The 15,341-nt window shown below is 36.3% G+C and overlaps 1 protein-coding gene across 50 annotated transcripts in view; it reads right to left on the bottom strand.

The window, feature by feature from the left end:
* LOC137259308 (transcription factor 12-like) overlaps window positions 1-15,341 on the bottom strand; it is a 148,295-nt gene that overhangs the window by 63,918 nt on the left and 69,036 nt on the right. For all 50 annotated transcript variants that reach the window (XM_067796962.1, XM_067796982.1, XM_067796979.1 and 47 more), the window contains 4 exons: window positions 15,089-15,173; window positions 14,408-14,463; window positions 1,814-1,925; window positions 997-1,055 (listed from right to left, as the gene is read on the bottom strand). In XM_067796962.1, the coding sequence (XP_067653063.1) occupies window positions 997-1,055; window positions 1,814-1,925; window positions 14,408-14,463; window positions 15,089-15,173 (312 nt within the window). The remainder of the gene's footprint in view (window positions 1-996; window positions 1,056-1,813; window positions 1,926-14,407; window positions 14,464-15,088; window positions 15,174-15,341) is intronic.

Here is a 15,341-nt window from a genome sequence, read left to right as displayed (position 1 = left end):
AACAAGCAAAGATAGAACTAGTTCCATCTTTGACAGATGTTGATTCGAACTCATGCCTTAAGGGCTGTGGAGCCCTGCAGCTACACTACTGTCCCACCTACCAGTGCTTCTGTTAAAAGCGAAAAATCATCTCCCTCTTTCTCTGAGAGTGAGTGAGTGAGATGGTTTTTACGCTGCTTGTATTAATTCCATGATATCACAGCAGGGCACACCACATGTGGGTTTCGCATATGTCAGGAATCAAACCCAGGTCTTTGGCTTTATAAGCAAACATTTTACCCACTATTCTAGCCCACTGACTCTCTCTTAATAGATAAACACAGCAAATTGTGAGCAATAATGGTGATTCTAATGGAATGTGTTAATTATTACACACACCAATTTCTGTGTCCATTTAATTCTTGTTTAACATCTGGACCAGACAATCCTGTGATTCATATAGCAAGCAACATCAAGTTCCAGAGCCTGACAACCCAATTCATTTAGTTGCCTCTTAGGCCAGTGGAGAGGGCTGTGAAAAAATTCAAACCAAAACTCGCACATACCGTAATCAATATGATGATAATAACAATGAGTATATATGATATGTATCCATCCACAAGGTGCTTGTTCAAAGCACAAACATAGGAATTACAATATACCAATGATGGGAAATGAACCTAGATCTCAAACATGAGTAAACACCTTATTCACTACACCATCCATTTGGGTTACCTGTAGTCTAATACAAACAGAGGTTCAGAAGGATCACACATGTTATCTATCACAAGAAAACACAAACTAGTCAAACAAATCATATCGTATCATAATCTCACGCTCCACCAACAGTGACTGAGTGAGTTGTGTTTTACGTCGCTTTTGGCAATATTTCAGCAATATCATGGCAGGGTACACCAGAAATTCCTGTTCGTCACTCAGGTGGGTTGCTGAAGATCAGTTTATGCCCGAACTGACAGGCACCTGAAACAAAATTAACGTAAAGTGAAGTCTACTCACAACACCAGTTTTTCGCCTTTTCCCATGATCAGGGGGTGTGAATTTTCCTGTAGGTCGACCTGCCAAAGAAAAAGGTCACTGTTTTATTTACTCATATATAAGACTGTGTTTACATACAAATTGTCAGGTAGTGAATATTCCACTTAGAAAGCGGTCAAATGTCCATAATGAGACTAACTGGGGTTATGTTCCAGCAGTCTGTAAACAATGGAGCCTGGACCAGACAATCTTGTGATCAACATCATGAGCATCATTCTTCACGATTGGGATTCTGTCGCAGAAAGTTGGTTTTCACACCCTTTTGACAGTATCTTGACGCAGGATGGGTTTAAAACACCGTACACAGTGGAGAATCAAACCCAGTGAGTGAGTTTAGTTTTACACTGCACTCAGAAATATTCCCGCTAGATGGCGACACTCTGTAAATAATCGAGTCTGGACCAGACAATCCAGTGATCAACAACATCAGCATCTATCTTTGCAACTGGGAACAGATGACATGTGTCAAATAAGTCAGCGAGTCTGACCACCCGATCCCGTTAGTCGCCTCTTACGTCAAGCATAGTCGGAATCAAACCCGGACCTTCACCGGGACAAACACTCAGCCTTTCTTCTGGCAAAACACAATGTTTGAGAACAGCCAGAAATATTTTGTAAATGTTCGACCAATTGTTATCAGCAAACCAAGGATCATTATCTTGTATTAGGGAACATAAACAGATCCTGTCACATCTAAGGTATGCAACTCGGTAAGTAAACTGCCATCTGTTCCCTCTATATAAGTGTAGCTTCAGCTTTAATCTGATTGGTTGTTTACCTCTGTTGTACTCATCCATTGGTCGTTTACTGTTGTAATAAGGCGGAACTGTAGGTTTTGCTGAAGCAATGGAGTCAGGCGATAACGGCATATTATTACCACCAATCATTCCCTGGAAAACAAAAAGAAGATAATTGCACATAAGCATTTTGGCACATTTGAAAGCATTGAATTTACTGTCTGTAAATGGCCTCTTGAAACAATAAGCCTCGAGAACTTCCAGAATGGTTTGTCTACTAAGAGAGATTGACCTTTGGAAATATTCTAATTATTAACAAGTACAGACATGAAAAATGTGGAACTGATAATATCGAACATAAATGTTTGTGATAAAATATAGTTTTATCTTAATATCCAAGTACACAATGTCAGATCTGTATTCATCAGCTGCATCTATGTTATGTTCAGGATGTTGTTTTGTTGGTTATCAGTGCATAAATGTCATGCTCTAAATAATTCATATGTTTAGAGTTACCTGTAAGTTATAACCGATAATCGATCTATATTTTGTTGATGATTATCAATTTGGATAATCTACATCGATAGCCAGCTCTACAACCAAACTAATTCATGTACCACCCCATTTCAATTGCAGAAAACCCTTGGGGCATGCAGAAAAGGCATTAATAGTATTCATCTAAAAGAACGCTTGGACAAAACAGTCTCCATTAAGAGATATCTGTAAAATGAAATTTCTTTCAAATGCTTTGAAGATCACTGTGTGAGTGAGTTTAGTTTTAAACTGATTTTGGCACATATTCCAACAATATCATGGCAGATGATTGAATGCGGGTCTTCTTGCGACGGCAACGTAACACTCGTAAATTTACAACATTATTACCGCTCACAAACTGAAACAGGTTGCAGATTACTGATTACCCTTGCTGTTTTGAACATCAATTGTATCACGAATTGATCATTTTTTTTAATTGGTGGAAACGAATTGAAACATTAAGAGTAGAAACTGTCATGAACTTCTTGATATTTACTCTATCAGGAATATTCAAGTACGTGAGTTCGGTTTTACCTTGCTTTTAACAATATTCCAATGAAAACGAAGCCGAAGACACCAGAAATGGGTTTGCATATTGTACCCATGTGGGGAATCGTACCCCGGTCTTCTTCATCGTGAGCGAACATCTAAACTCTAGGCTACCCATCACTAACTTATTCTAGGTTAACATACAGGAGAAGAATAGGAAAAAATACACAAAACATAATTCTATACAACAGATTTTACACTGCTGTGATCAGGCAAAGCTACCTGGCAGGTGTCAGTAAGCGGGCGGCTTGCCACAACTCACTAGATATAGGAAATCAATAGCATAGACGAACAGGTTCAACTTTTGAGAAATAGAATTTCAACTCGCTATCGATTATCTTCTGTTCAGGTAAGCTAAGAGTAAGCGAGTGAGTTTGGTTGCACATCACCTTCAGCAACTTATTAGTAATATTATGGCAGGGGACCTCAGAGATGGGCTTCACACAATACTCATGTGGGGAACTGAACCCAGGTCTTCAACATGACAAGTGAACACTTAACCACTAGGCTACCCAGTTGACCCAGGTAAGCTAAGAAACAATACACCCAGGTCAGCGTCTACCTCAACAACTGACAGATTTGAGTGAATGGTATCTCTTGTCTAAATGGTCACCAATTTTCAATCCATTCCACTGATAATACAGATAATTAGAGTCATCTCTTTTCACGACAAGATAATACTTCTCTAAGGTCAAATGGATGTGCATTTACACCTGACATGTCTGATATAGCCAATCTTGAGTTCACATAAATGAACAACTTAAACATAAACTACATCAGAAAAAAACATGATGCAAAGACCCAGATACAATCAAGTGAGTTAAAATTTGATTCACAGTAGCTATGAGGTTTTAACACTGAACAATTGTAATTAAACAGTGACACACCTGGGCTTGTGATAGCCTAACACAGTCTCTGAATATACACAATTTTCATGAATACAAATAATTCCATTTATATTGAAAAGTAGCCTGAGTGAGATGCTCGATTTAGAACTGTGAAATCTTATTTCAGCTTTAGCAAGGAGAATGGGTTGGGCGGAATGGAAAATAACGTTCAAGGACTATGAAACATGTAAAGCTTTGTAAGATAATCCAATCCCACTGAAATACAATGCAAAAGTTAAAGAAGAATAATCCATTGTCAGTCTACTGAGACTAAATGACTGATCCATGTTTTATTCCTTAACCCTGAGCGTCAGGCAAAGCAACAGCAAGTACCATTTTTACATGGTGCCACAGATCTGCAAGAATCAACATGATTGGCTAGATCATACATGAATTAACAGGACAACCGGAGCATTTCCACATACATAGAACGTCTGGTATCGATAGAAGCAGCAGTTTTATTTTCCATCCTGAACGTCCACGATATAAAAGAAATGACTTCATCTTTTTGTTGGAAATATTTAACATACACAAAACGGAAGTGCGACCATCACTTCATGAATCGGTCACAAGCTAGAGAGAATAATTCACTATCAGTACAAATGCACAGTATTACACAGTATTATATCCTATTTCATCCACTGGTGAATAATCGTATAAATCACGTCAGTGAAAGAATGACTGTGTGGTTAGTTTGGGCCAATTCGCTAATACAGCCACAGGGAGAAGACACATATTTTCGAACACAGCAGTTACAAATTCCTTTCAGCAACAATCAACTTAGTTTACCCAGATGTCTCTGGGATGAAAACTGGGTGTAGTTTAGCTTGATCTTACTTCTTCATTCATATGCAGCTGTGAAATGTGTAAGCAAGTGGCTACATTGAAAATCTAGTTATTCCCTCTTTTGATATAAGGAACACAACAGGAAATGCTGATCTTGCAATACCTCAATTCTGAGTATTAGTCCCTCATTTTCAACTTCAGCTTGAACATTTCTTTAAACCTGATTTGTCCCTCAATCAATTTTCAAATACCTCATTTCTGAGGGCCAGTCACATATTATTATCCACATTTTGAAAACATTCTAAATGCACCCAAAGCATTATTTAAACCCATATTTGATCCACAAAAAAAATCATTAATACCTCAGTTTTGAGGGCTAGTGATTTCCCTATCCCTATTATGAATGCTGCACAGATCAACCCATAATCATTATATAACCGGAGTGGTTCCACAATCAATTTTCTAAAACCTCACTTCCAAAGACTAGTCACCCGTTCCTATCCTTATTTGAAAGCCTTTGAAATGGGTCCTAAACCATTATTACAACTCTGATTTGCACCACTGTCATCAATTCCACATCCTTGTTTACAATGCCCTGTTTATCAACCCTTTATCATATAAAACTCTGATTTGTTTAACAATCAATTTTTAACACCTCAATTCTGAGGTATCCGTATTTCGAAAGCCATGTAAATGGACCCAAAACATTATTTTGGTCTTGACTTGTCCCATCACTTCACGAACACCAGGACAAAAACCTGCCTCAAATCAATGCCGAGTTGCTGTTTTCGATGCTAGTTGGTGCATCTCCCCCTCCGTTTATTCCCTCCCCTGCTCTGGGCGAGTCACATGTGCAAGCCAGCTGCAGACCCCGTGTGTATTTAACATTTCAGAATCAGGGCCTGAGCTGCCTATATCCTTTACTTACACATCCAGAACCTTACATCTACCCGCAAAAAATTGAAATTATATCCCCTTTTCTGCTATACAAATAAAATACACATGGAAAGAATCTCGCTCGAGCTCAGCCAAACTGAAGTCGGGAACAGTGTAATCCCATGTGGCCACCACAAGTCGCGTTCTTTTCCGCAAAATAAATCGTCCTTTTGCCCACGCTGGCAAGTTAGGTTTGCGAGCATCCGGAAGTTACACACCCCTCTGTTTTTATCACTTTCCACTATGTTTTTCTCTATCTCTTGATTCTTGTAGATGTATGTCTGTAGTACAGGTTTTTCCGTATTTTTTCAATATCATACATTTGTCATCTGGATTCTTGTTCTCTACCTCATGTGGACATTGGTGTTCGATTAATTTTGAAAAACAAATGTGTGTAAATTTTCTTTATTATTTCAACTGCCCAAAACATTAGTGTCTACCAACGAAAAGTTGTGTGTTCTTCACTGAAATAGCATGAACTTATTTTTTGTGCTTTTTCCTCATTAATCCCGAACAGAATTGTAACTGAGTAAAACAAATGACTTGTGAAAAAATGAATTGAAAACCTTTATCAAGTTTCATTTGTTAAAATGATTTTAGTTACATCTTTTATCCCATCTTATGACAACACACCACAACCTCGACTATTAATTCAACCATTATCTTCTCAAATTTTTTAAAGAATATTACACTGATATTTCTCACTACATACAATATGAGAATAGGCTTACTTATACAATCAAATAGCAAAACAAAATTCTGAAAACGACTAACTTTAAAATATAATATTCAAAAGATCAATACATCCAAAGGTTGTGACATGAACAATTTTCATTTTCAAGAACACATAAAGATGTAAACACACTCTAAATATGAATTAACTCTCAAACAGTTCAAAATTATCTTACAAATTAAAAAGGAATTAAATTTCAAAGAGTATACCACTTTCAAAGCAATAGTTTGATGCTATGAAGCTTGTCATAGCCGGTTCTTGAAAAAATATATAAAAAAACTTCTATTGCAATCACAGAATACAGGAAAACCATGACAACTGATGACTGTTCTTTTAATACCTGTAATTATCTGTTATGAATCTTATTGAAATGAAATACCTGAAGTTCAAGAAAATATTCCCATAAACAAGATCTATTTTTTCTCCAGGAGCCAGCTATAACAAGTCTCTATAGCATCGCACTAATTACATGTTATCTTAAACCATTCTCTCAAACTGAGGAGAAACTAGCATTTGCCATTTAATTCATTTCATATATCATCTCAGTACAATTAAGAGACCAGCAAGAATTTATAGTAATTCAGTGTACTTGAAATAAAAAAATGTTCCTTTTGAGCAATAAGGATCCAATATTTGAAAATCTCGCTACAAAGCGAAAATCTATTATAAGTCATAATATATCTCCTTCGTCATACAAATGTCATTGTTCCAACTTCTCTTCTTTTTTTCACATTATTCTATTTCTTGGATTGAAACAATCCACTGAAGAGGAATATATGGGTTTAAGCAAAGTTAAACCAACATCCACATTTCCGCAGTTTTCATTTCAAAACATTTCCTAGTCAGTAAAATGTTTTCATAACAATACTAGACATTAATAAATATAATAATAATAATAATAATAATAATAATAATAATAATAATAATAATAATAATAATAATAATAATAATAATAATAATAATAAAAGTCTAGGTTGAAAACACACAGATTACAAACCAACAAAACAAGATTTATGTCAAACTAGTGTGTCGTAAGCTCACTCAATCAAAAAAGATGCACAGAAAAAATGTGAGTTTTACGCCACGGGAACTTTTAGTAATATTCCAGCAATATCACTGCGGACACCAGAAATCGGCTCCACACATTGTTCTTATCGTGCTGTAAAGTTTGAAAACATGGAAAGATACAACTCGAAGAACACGATGAGCTGACATTGAATCAAAAGGGAATATTTTCAGAAAGTAATTTAATGCTACTTTGTTGTATAGCACTCAAAATAATGAAGATTTGATCAGACAATCCAGTGACTGACATCAACAGCAACATACAATGTCTCTGGACACCCACATCACGTTTCTATGCCCACCACCTGACCACCTTCTAACCAAGAACAACAACACTACATTGGTAATAGTGAGTCTCAGGGTGGGTGCGTTTTGTAAGCTTGGATACAAAGACTGCAGCTAAATAATTATAGCAACTTATCAAATGTGCCTGGCATCAGTTCTAATTATCTATCATGCAGCATTATCAGAAATCCCCAAGTCTTACAACCTGAATTAGATATACCTGTATCGAGAAATACTTGTATCACAGACCTGAATGAGAAATACCTGTATCAAGACATACTTGTATCAAACACCTGAATGAGAAATACCTGTATCAAGACATACCTGAATGAGAAATACCTGTATCAAGACATACCTGTATCAAAAACCTTAATGAGAAATACCTGTAACAAAGACCTGAATGAGAAATACCTGTATCAAGAAATACCTGTGATGAATGCTCCTAGGACACTTCAGGGACAAGAAAGATTTTAATCACCATCAAACTTCACTGTTTCCACGGCAATGTTAATCAATATCGTAAGTTACAGGTGAAAATTTGAACTGTTTACATCATATCACAGAGGCATGAATTTCACAAAATGGTACTACCATATTTTATCACTGCCTGAATGGTAAAAGTAGTGTGTAACATTATACAGCGACTAATTAAAATAGGTTTTCATACATGTTTACAATTACTACATAGAACAATCAAATTATAGTGATTTGTTTTGATATTGAGTGAAAATTATTTATTCCTTAACTTGCTTGCAGTGTACACAAAGTAATCAATACACAATGATCAGAATTACACTGTCCATCTTTCATGAAATAAATGACTGAAAAGCTTTTTCTTTAAATATAATTGTGATGAAAATGCTGCACACAAACAAGACACTATTTATGGGCAAGTTAAATTGTCATGAATTGCATCGCCATTGTGTTTTTATACTTCTTTAGTTATTTTAGGGTATTGGAATTTGGGGTACTTTGACTTGTAAGCAAGACTACATCTTTTCACTTTCCATTGTACACATAAAATTCAATGAACTCTAGGAATCAATGTCAATCTAAAAACATATTTTCATCTCTGCCATGCATACGCTCAACACAAATGCCACCCTGCATAAACCCAATATTGCAGTTCTCAAACAAGTGTCTAAGATTTTAGCAAAATTACCAAACTGCCTCGGAATCATCTAAATCACACAATATCCCAAAATAACAGCAAATACAGAAGACACTGGATTCACCTTAATACTTGTTGAGATTTTTTTGTCAAACAAAATCAAACCTCTTTCTTAAAGACATCGTGTATTCATTGCTGAATATTTTCTAGATATGACTTGCATTTTTTTAAAATAAAATATTGTGTTTTCAGAGTTCACTGAAATATTGACAAGTTAAACAATCAGAGTTTCATGTTTTTATTTATTTGGTAACAATTCTACCTGTTTCAGTACTATTTCAAGTAAGAAGGTCCTCAAAATAATCAAATTCCTGACACATAATCAAAATCCCACTCCGTACTCCTAAAAGCAAAATGGTCTTTCTTGTCAAACACATTATTCAAATGATTGGTTGCCATTGGGTATTAATGAATAATAAACCAAACCTAGTTTGTCATACCTTATACTGTAACAACTATCGATCCTGTATAATTATCAAAATTACCAAACAAATTAAAGTTCACAAACAAAAGGTTTCAATAATCACTGGAGCCAACATTCTTGTCCACTCAACATCTTGCCCATTTAGTCTTGGTGCAAAGTCTCATTCTATTTCCGATACCAACAGTAACTGAAGAACTAAAAACACTAAAAAGCACAGTCAACTCAATTAAGAAATCTGTAATAATCAAAAACAATCAAAAGCAAACCTTTTTTCACAAGACTGTCACTAATCGGAAATGTCACAAGAGCTAAATGTTTTTTTGAAAAATTGGGATTCTGCATTTTTAACTTTCGTGTTCTTATCATCAATATACTGTGCAATCAAAGTATTAAATGAGGTTTAAGACCAAGAGATTGTTGAATAGAGAAAACTATGTTAAAGGGAAAAAAATAAGAAATTTTGGGTAGTCCATTTATGCTTAATGTCCTCTGAATACCAGAAAATAACAGCTTGAACATATCCCTTATTTCACTGTTCCAACAAACTGTAATAGTCAATATCAGTAAGTTATTCATATGGTTACAGCGATAACATAAAATGAGAAAGAAAAACCTGACATAACACCAGAACAAAAATCTTGAAGAAAAATAGCCTCAATTTAACCAACTTTTTTTTATTAAACGTTAGAGAGACCTCCAAACATCAGTTCTGACTACCAGTCTTAAGGGCACATACTCATAGGTACTGTTGTCCGTAAGAGGTGAGGCCATTTCCAAAACTACTTCGGACATGTCAAACATGAAGGACATGTACACCGGTTCCAACCATAGCCAATTACAGACAAGGTGACTGTAGGAAATATTTGAAATGAGATAAGGACGAATTCGAGATCTCCACATCTGTGACAAGATTTTACAGCTGTGACAAGGTTTTTTTTCTTGAAATGAAAATCAAATTGTTGAGAAGAAAGGTTTCTGTTGAAATGATGAAATAGATATTAACTGAGTCCATAGTTTGCAACAAGAGCATGGTAATGTCAGCTTGGACATTGTAATTTATTAGCACAGAGAGACGGAAACAGTTTCCCAAACAACTGTCTCTCTTTGGGATTCTCTTAATAATAAATTAATAATATAGTTAGAATATTATTGTGGGTGGCATTAAACAACAAACAGTCCTTTTCAAACAATTCAAGATTATTTTTAATGGCAACAGAAGAAGCTCATATTTAACACTAATTCATTCAATTACTACCATTTTATCATGAGGTGTGTATTTCAACTCTCATGACACCATAATATATTACCAACCAACCAATCAAATCAATCACACATAAATCCATAATAAAGAAATTCCTAAAATATCTGGCAATTATAAAAATACAGGAATTTAATCAGTAATACTTGTATACACTACTTATTTTAAACAAACTGGAAACTGACCAGTAATTAGTATATATTTCACTTACTCTAAACACAGCCATGAACCAAGTAATTCTGTAATATTTTACCATTCAACTTTTCTAAACCTACAGGATTGTATGTGGTGTATCCATTGATCTGCATGTCTTGTACATCACTTTCATTTGTACTACATCTACATTATTTTGTCATACCAGTCCAGTTTTCACCTACCCCAAAAATATTGCCAAAGCTATATGGTATTCACACACCTGAAAAATATTGTCATAACTATAAACAATGTTATGCCAGTATAGCATAGTCCTACCTGAAGAGTATAGTCCTACCTGTATAGCATTGCAATACCTGAAGCACATTGTCATACCTGCATAGGAATGGCCTAAATTTATAGCAATTAACAAATTTACCTGAGACAGGAACATCGGGTGGCTCATGTAGTACCGACTTGCGTAAAATCCGGGGTAGGAATACATGATGGATAGATATGACTAATTACTCCATTACAAGAAAATAACACCAATTAGTATACGAGCATTAAAGTGTCATCGAGGAAAGACAACAGCCATAATTCCGTCGCAGTGTATAACCGTAATATCCTCACAAAGTGATGACGAATATCAGAAATATACCACAGCTGAATGTTTGAAAAGCCACTGTTTGATTCTCAACTTGTCACACTCATGGGTAGAACAATCCCTGAAGAATCTATCATAAACAATCTGGCCTCAAGATGGTCTGTAAGGCTCTTCTTGGCAAAGAATGTCAACATTCACGGTAATAAAATAACCAAAGAGGAAAAACTAGTGTCGCTTATGTATCATCCTGTTCCTTCTTCAGATTTGGTGTCACTCAAAATCTTGAAAACATCCATGGCACAAATTCTACTCTGTCTAGTATCCTGAACAGTTTGAAAGAACTCGGACTTCTAATACGCAAAAAGCACTGTGACCAAAATAGAGATCAAGATCGCAAAGAAATCTTCCGCTTCATCGATAACGGCAACCCTTGGTGCAAAGCCAGACAGTTGGTTGGATAAAGAGGGAAGGAATCGCAGCAACTTGGTCGAACACTTCTCAATAACCAGCAACCCTCCTGAGACTAGACATGGAGTGGTGCTTAACTTTCCCCTAACTAACACACATCGTACAGATCAGTAACCAAAAATATTTATCAATTAAAACCACATGTGCTTGTCCCCCAACATGTGCTTGCCACACCCCCCTAATTTGCATATTCCCTGTGGGTGGGGCTGTGTTCCGAGCATTGACTGACATATGTTTGACGTTGTGGGTTACAAATTAGGAAAACATGTTGCCACGCTTTTTCCACCAATTTTCATTTTTTTCTTAACAGAACATTTCATTAGCCTGATTATAGACCAAATTTTGTTTGCTTTTTATTTACTGCAGAATTTGTTGTCACTGACTTGAATATTACAAATGCTTTCATAATTAGATGCTTTTCATCAAATATGGCAAGGCTCTAGACAATATTTTTTAAAATCTACAAATAGACTGCAGACTGAATAAATACTCCATTTTTATGTTTTTTATTTCTTTGAATTAGTTGTCTATGACTTAATGAATATAATTAACCACTGAATATTTTTAAGATGGATGAAAAGGCTTAAGGGGATGTTTTTAATACAGTAAAAGTGAAAACTGAATAAACACTGAAAAATCTCACAAAAAAAATATACATTGACAAACAGCAACCAAATCAGGTTTCACAGCAAGCTGTCTAAGGGAGACTACTCCTGCATCCTTATTGCAACAAAGCCCACTGATGAAGGGCACTAGTGGCTTTGTCCTCTCTACAGTAGTACTATGAGAGACATATTACTTCTTTTTCTGTCGTATTTCTCTCCTTTAAGAATAGGCAGCAAACATAACCGATATGTTCTTTAAACCCCAAGATCAAACCATCCTCTTGATCAGATTAATGACAAGCATGCATTGCTCCTAGCTTTGTGATTCTTGGATTCAAAAACCCATTTCTCCTTTAACAAATATTTTCTTATAAATTTTAAGATCAGAGCTCTTCAGTCCGCCATCCCGTACACTAATTAGCCGGAATCTAGTCACTTGACGCGACAACTAATTTATCTGAAATGTCCCGAGTCGACATATCCCAAAATCACAAAGGAAGTGAAACATCGTATCCTTCCGCCTCAGCCATACCACAACGTAGTCCCAAACCAAACGAATATCATTAATTACTCCCTTTGGGATTCTCCACAACTGGGATCCAGTCAAAAAATTTCTGCTACAGTTATGGCCGTTTCTCTTTCCCGACGCTGTTGTCTGCCTACGTAATTATACCATGCTTCAAGCCGGGTTTAACACCTGCGCCCAAAACTTGAACGCATACATAGAACGGGCAGAGCAATTAGAGCAGCGAGTAGTAGCGCGCGTACGTCTAATAGTGCCGCAGGACTCGCGCTAAAAGGCAGGTATACACATTTGCCATCTGAGGCCCCCATTTCTCCAGTAAATACAACGAAAAATGAAAACGGACTCAGCTAATTCTACAAAATGACATGTGGGTAAAGGAGGACATTTTCCTCAAATCATCCAAGTGGTTAAGCCAATTAGTCCTATAATGTTTTTTCCTGTCTTTGCGTCAAAGATTCCAAAGTAGCTATGTTACTCTTAGCAAAGTACAGCAAAAGTATTTAAGTGCGGGGGAATATACGTCCGTGTAAAGCCACTTCAAAGACTGTGACAAGGTAAGTCGCTGGCACATGTGGTATACTCTGATTCTCAGAAAAACCATTTTGTCATTTTCTTCCAAGTGGATCTGTGGGTTGGTTTAAGGCTTAATAGAAGATGAATCACCTCATCAGGCCCCGAACTGATACGTTGTTATAGAATAGTCACAGTAGGGGACTATCCATGGTTAATCCTTATGGACAAAAAAAAACCCACAATATTTCCAAAGATAACTGTACAAAAATATTGGATATAATTATATCCCAGCAATTTGTTTTCCTTGGCCAGGAATAAGGTTTTATGACTGAGTCACAACCAAACCAATCAGAGAGATGGAACAATATTTCGGAAGTTTGTGTCTGGGTGGGCGGGTGGGCGGGTGAGTGAGTGAGTGAGTGAGTGAGTGAGTGAACCAATCATTAAGATGGAACAATATTTTGTAACTTTTTATCAGAGTGAGTGTGTGATTGAGTGAGTAAGCGCGCTGGCTTTAAGTTTGTTTTTTTAGCAATATTCCAACACTATCATGGTTTGGACACCTATAGGCTTCCAACATTACATCAAGGTGAGGAATCTAACATGGGTCATGGCAACAGATCAGACAATCCAATGATGAACAGCATGAGCATCAATCTGCTCAACTGGGAACTGATGACAAGTATCAACCAAGACAGTGAGTCTGACGACTCGATCCTGTTAGTCGCCTCTTACGACAAGCATGGTTGCCTCTTATGACATGCATGGGCTGCTGAAGACCTATTTTATCCCGGATCTTCAATGGTTGTTTTCGCTACACCACGTGACTTAAGAATAAATCTGCGAGTGTCACAGGGATCAGGTAAGGTGAAATAGGGTTTAATATCACATTAAAAAATCACTGGAAATATGCAACAACATGCATTTATGTAACTGTTAGGGTTTAATTACCATCTTGCTCTAGTTTTTCTCGTATCATATCACAAAACTAGCTTGTACACTTTGCACAATTGCATTAAACCCATGTTGGAGAGACAAGTAGGCTAGCCTACTCCCCTCTAAACTGTTAATTGGCAGACAGTACTGTGTGTAAAAACCAACAGTATATGCTGGACAACTATTCAACAAAAACATTTAATATTCATATTTCTCTTACCTGTTGTACTGGGCCTTCCCGGGACGAATAACTAGACCGATAATCTGAACTCTTGTCTGAAAAAAATATATTTCATATCATTGTGAATGAGGTAACAATATTTCAGTTATTTCACAGAATATCCAAAACATCCACAACTCAAAATTGTTGTAAGAGATCATGATCCATGGTTTCAAATGAGTTTGAAAGTTAAGAGCAAGGAGTTTTGTTTTACACTGCATTCAGTTATATTCCATCTAAACGCCAAGTCAGCAAGCCTGACCACCTGACCTTGCTAGTTGCCTCTTACCACAAGGATAGGTTACTGGAGATCAATTCTATCTTGCATCCTCACCGGTCTTGAAAGTTAAAAATCTGAAGGCAACTGATAAGAACTACTGGGCACTGAAATACCCTCATAAGTTGTTTCTTTCTGCAATGCTAGTTTAATAGCAATGCATGAGCATCGATCTGCACAAGCAGGAATATGACGTGTTAACCAAGTCAGCGAGTCTGACCACCCAATCCCATTCGTCACCTCTTACAACAAGCATGAGTTCCTGAAGACCAATTCTAACCCAGATCTTCATGGATCTTAGTAAGTGGCAGCAAGTCAGTTTTATGTGGAAAGTAAGATCAAGAAAAGATCTTTGTAAACAGGAGCTCACAAACGAAACAAATCCCAAATATGTATATACTCACTCATCAATGTCGGCATATCACTGTTATTCATAAAAGGCATATTTTCTCCACTGTGTTGACCGTTATAATTTTGTCCATCATACATCTGAAAACAAAGACACATAATTATAATCAAGATGACATAATTACATTGATGTCACAACCAAAGTGACACTATAACCAAGATGACATGACAAAAAGATGACTTCACAATCAAGATGACACCACAATCAAGTTGACATCACAAGTGTGTTGTCACAAATATTTTGAAATA

This window comes from Haliotis asinina, chromosome 13 (assembly GCF_037392515.1).
Source record: "Haliotis asinina isolate JCU_RB_2024 chromosome 13, JCU_Hal_asi_v2, whole genome shotgun sequence".
Taxonomy (NCBI): domain Eukaryota; kingdom Metazoa; phylum Mollusca; class Gastropoda; order Lepetellida; family Haliotidae; genus Haliotis; species Haliotis asinina.
The sequence above is the reverse complement of the archived record's forward strand: the minus strand, read 5'-3'. Positions and strand labels throughout refer to the sequence as shown.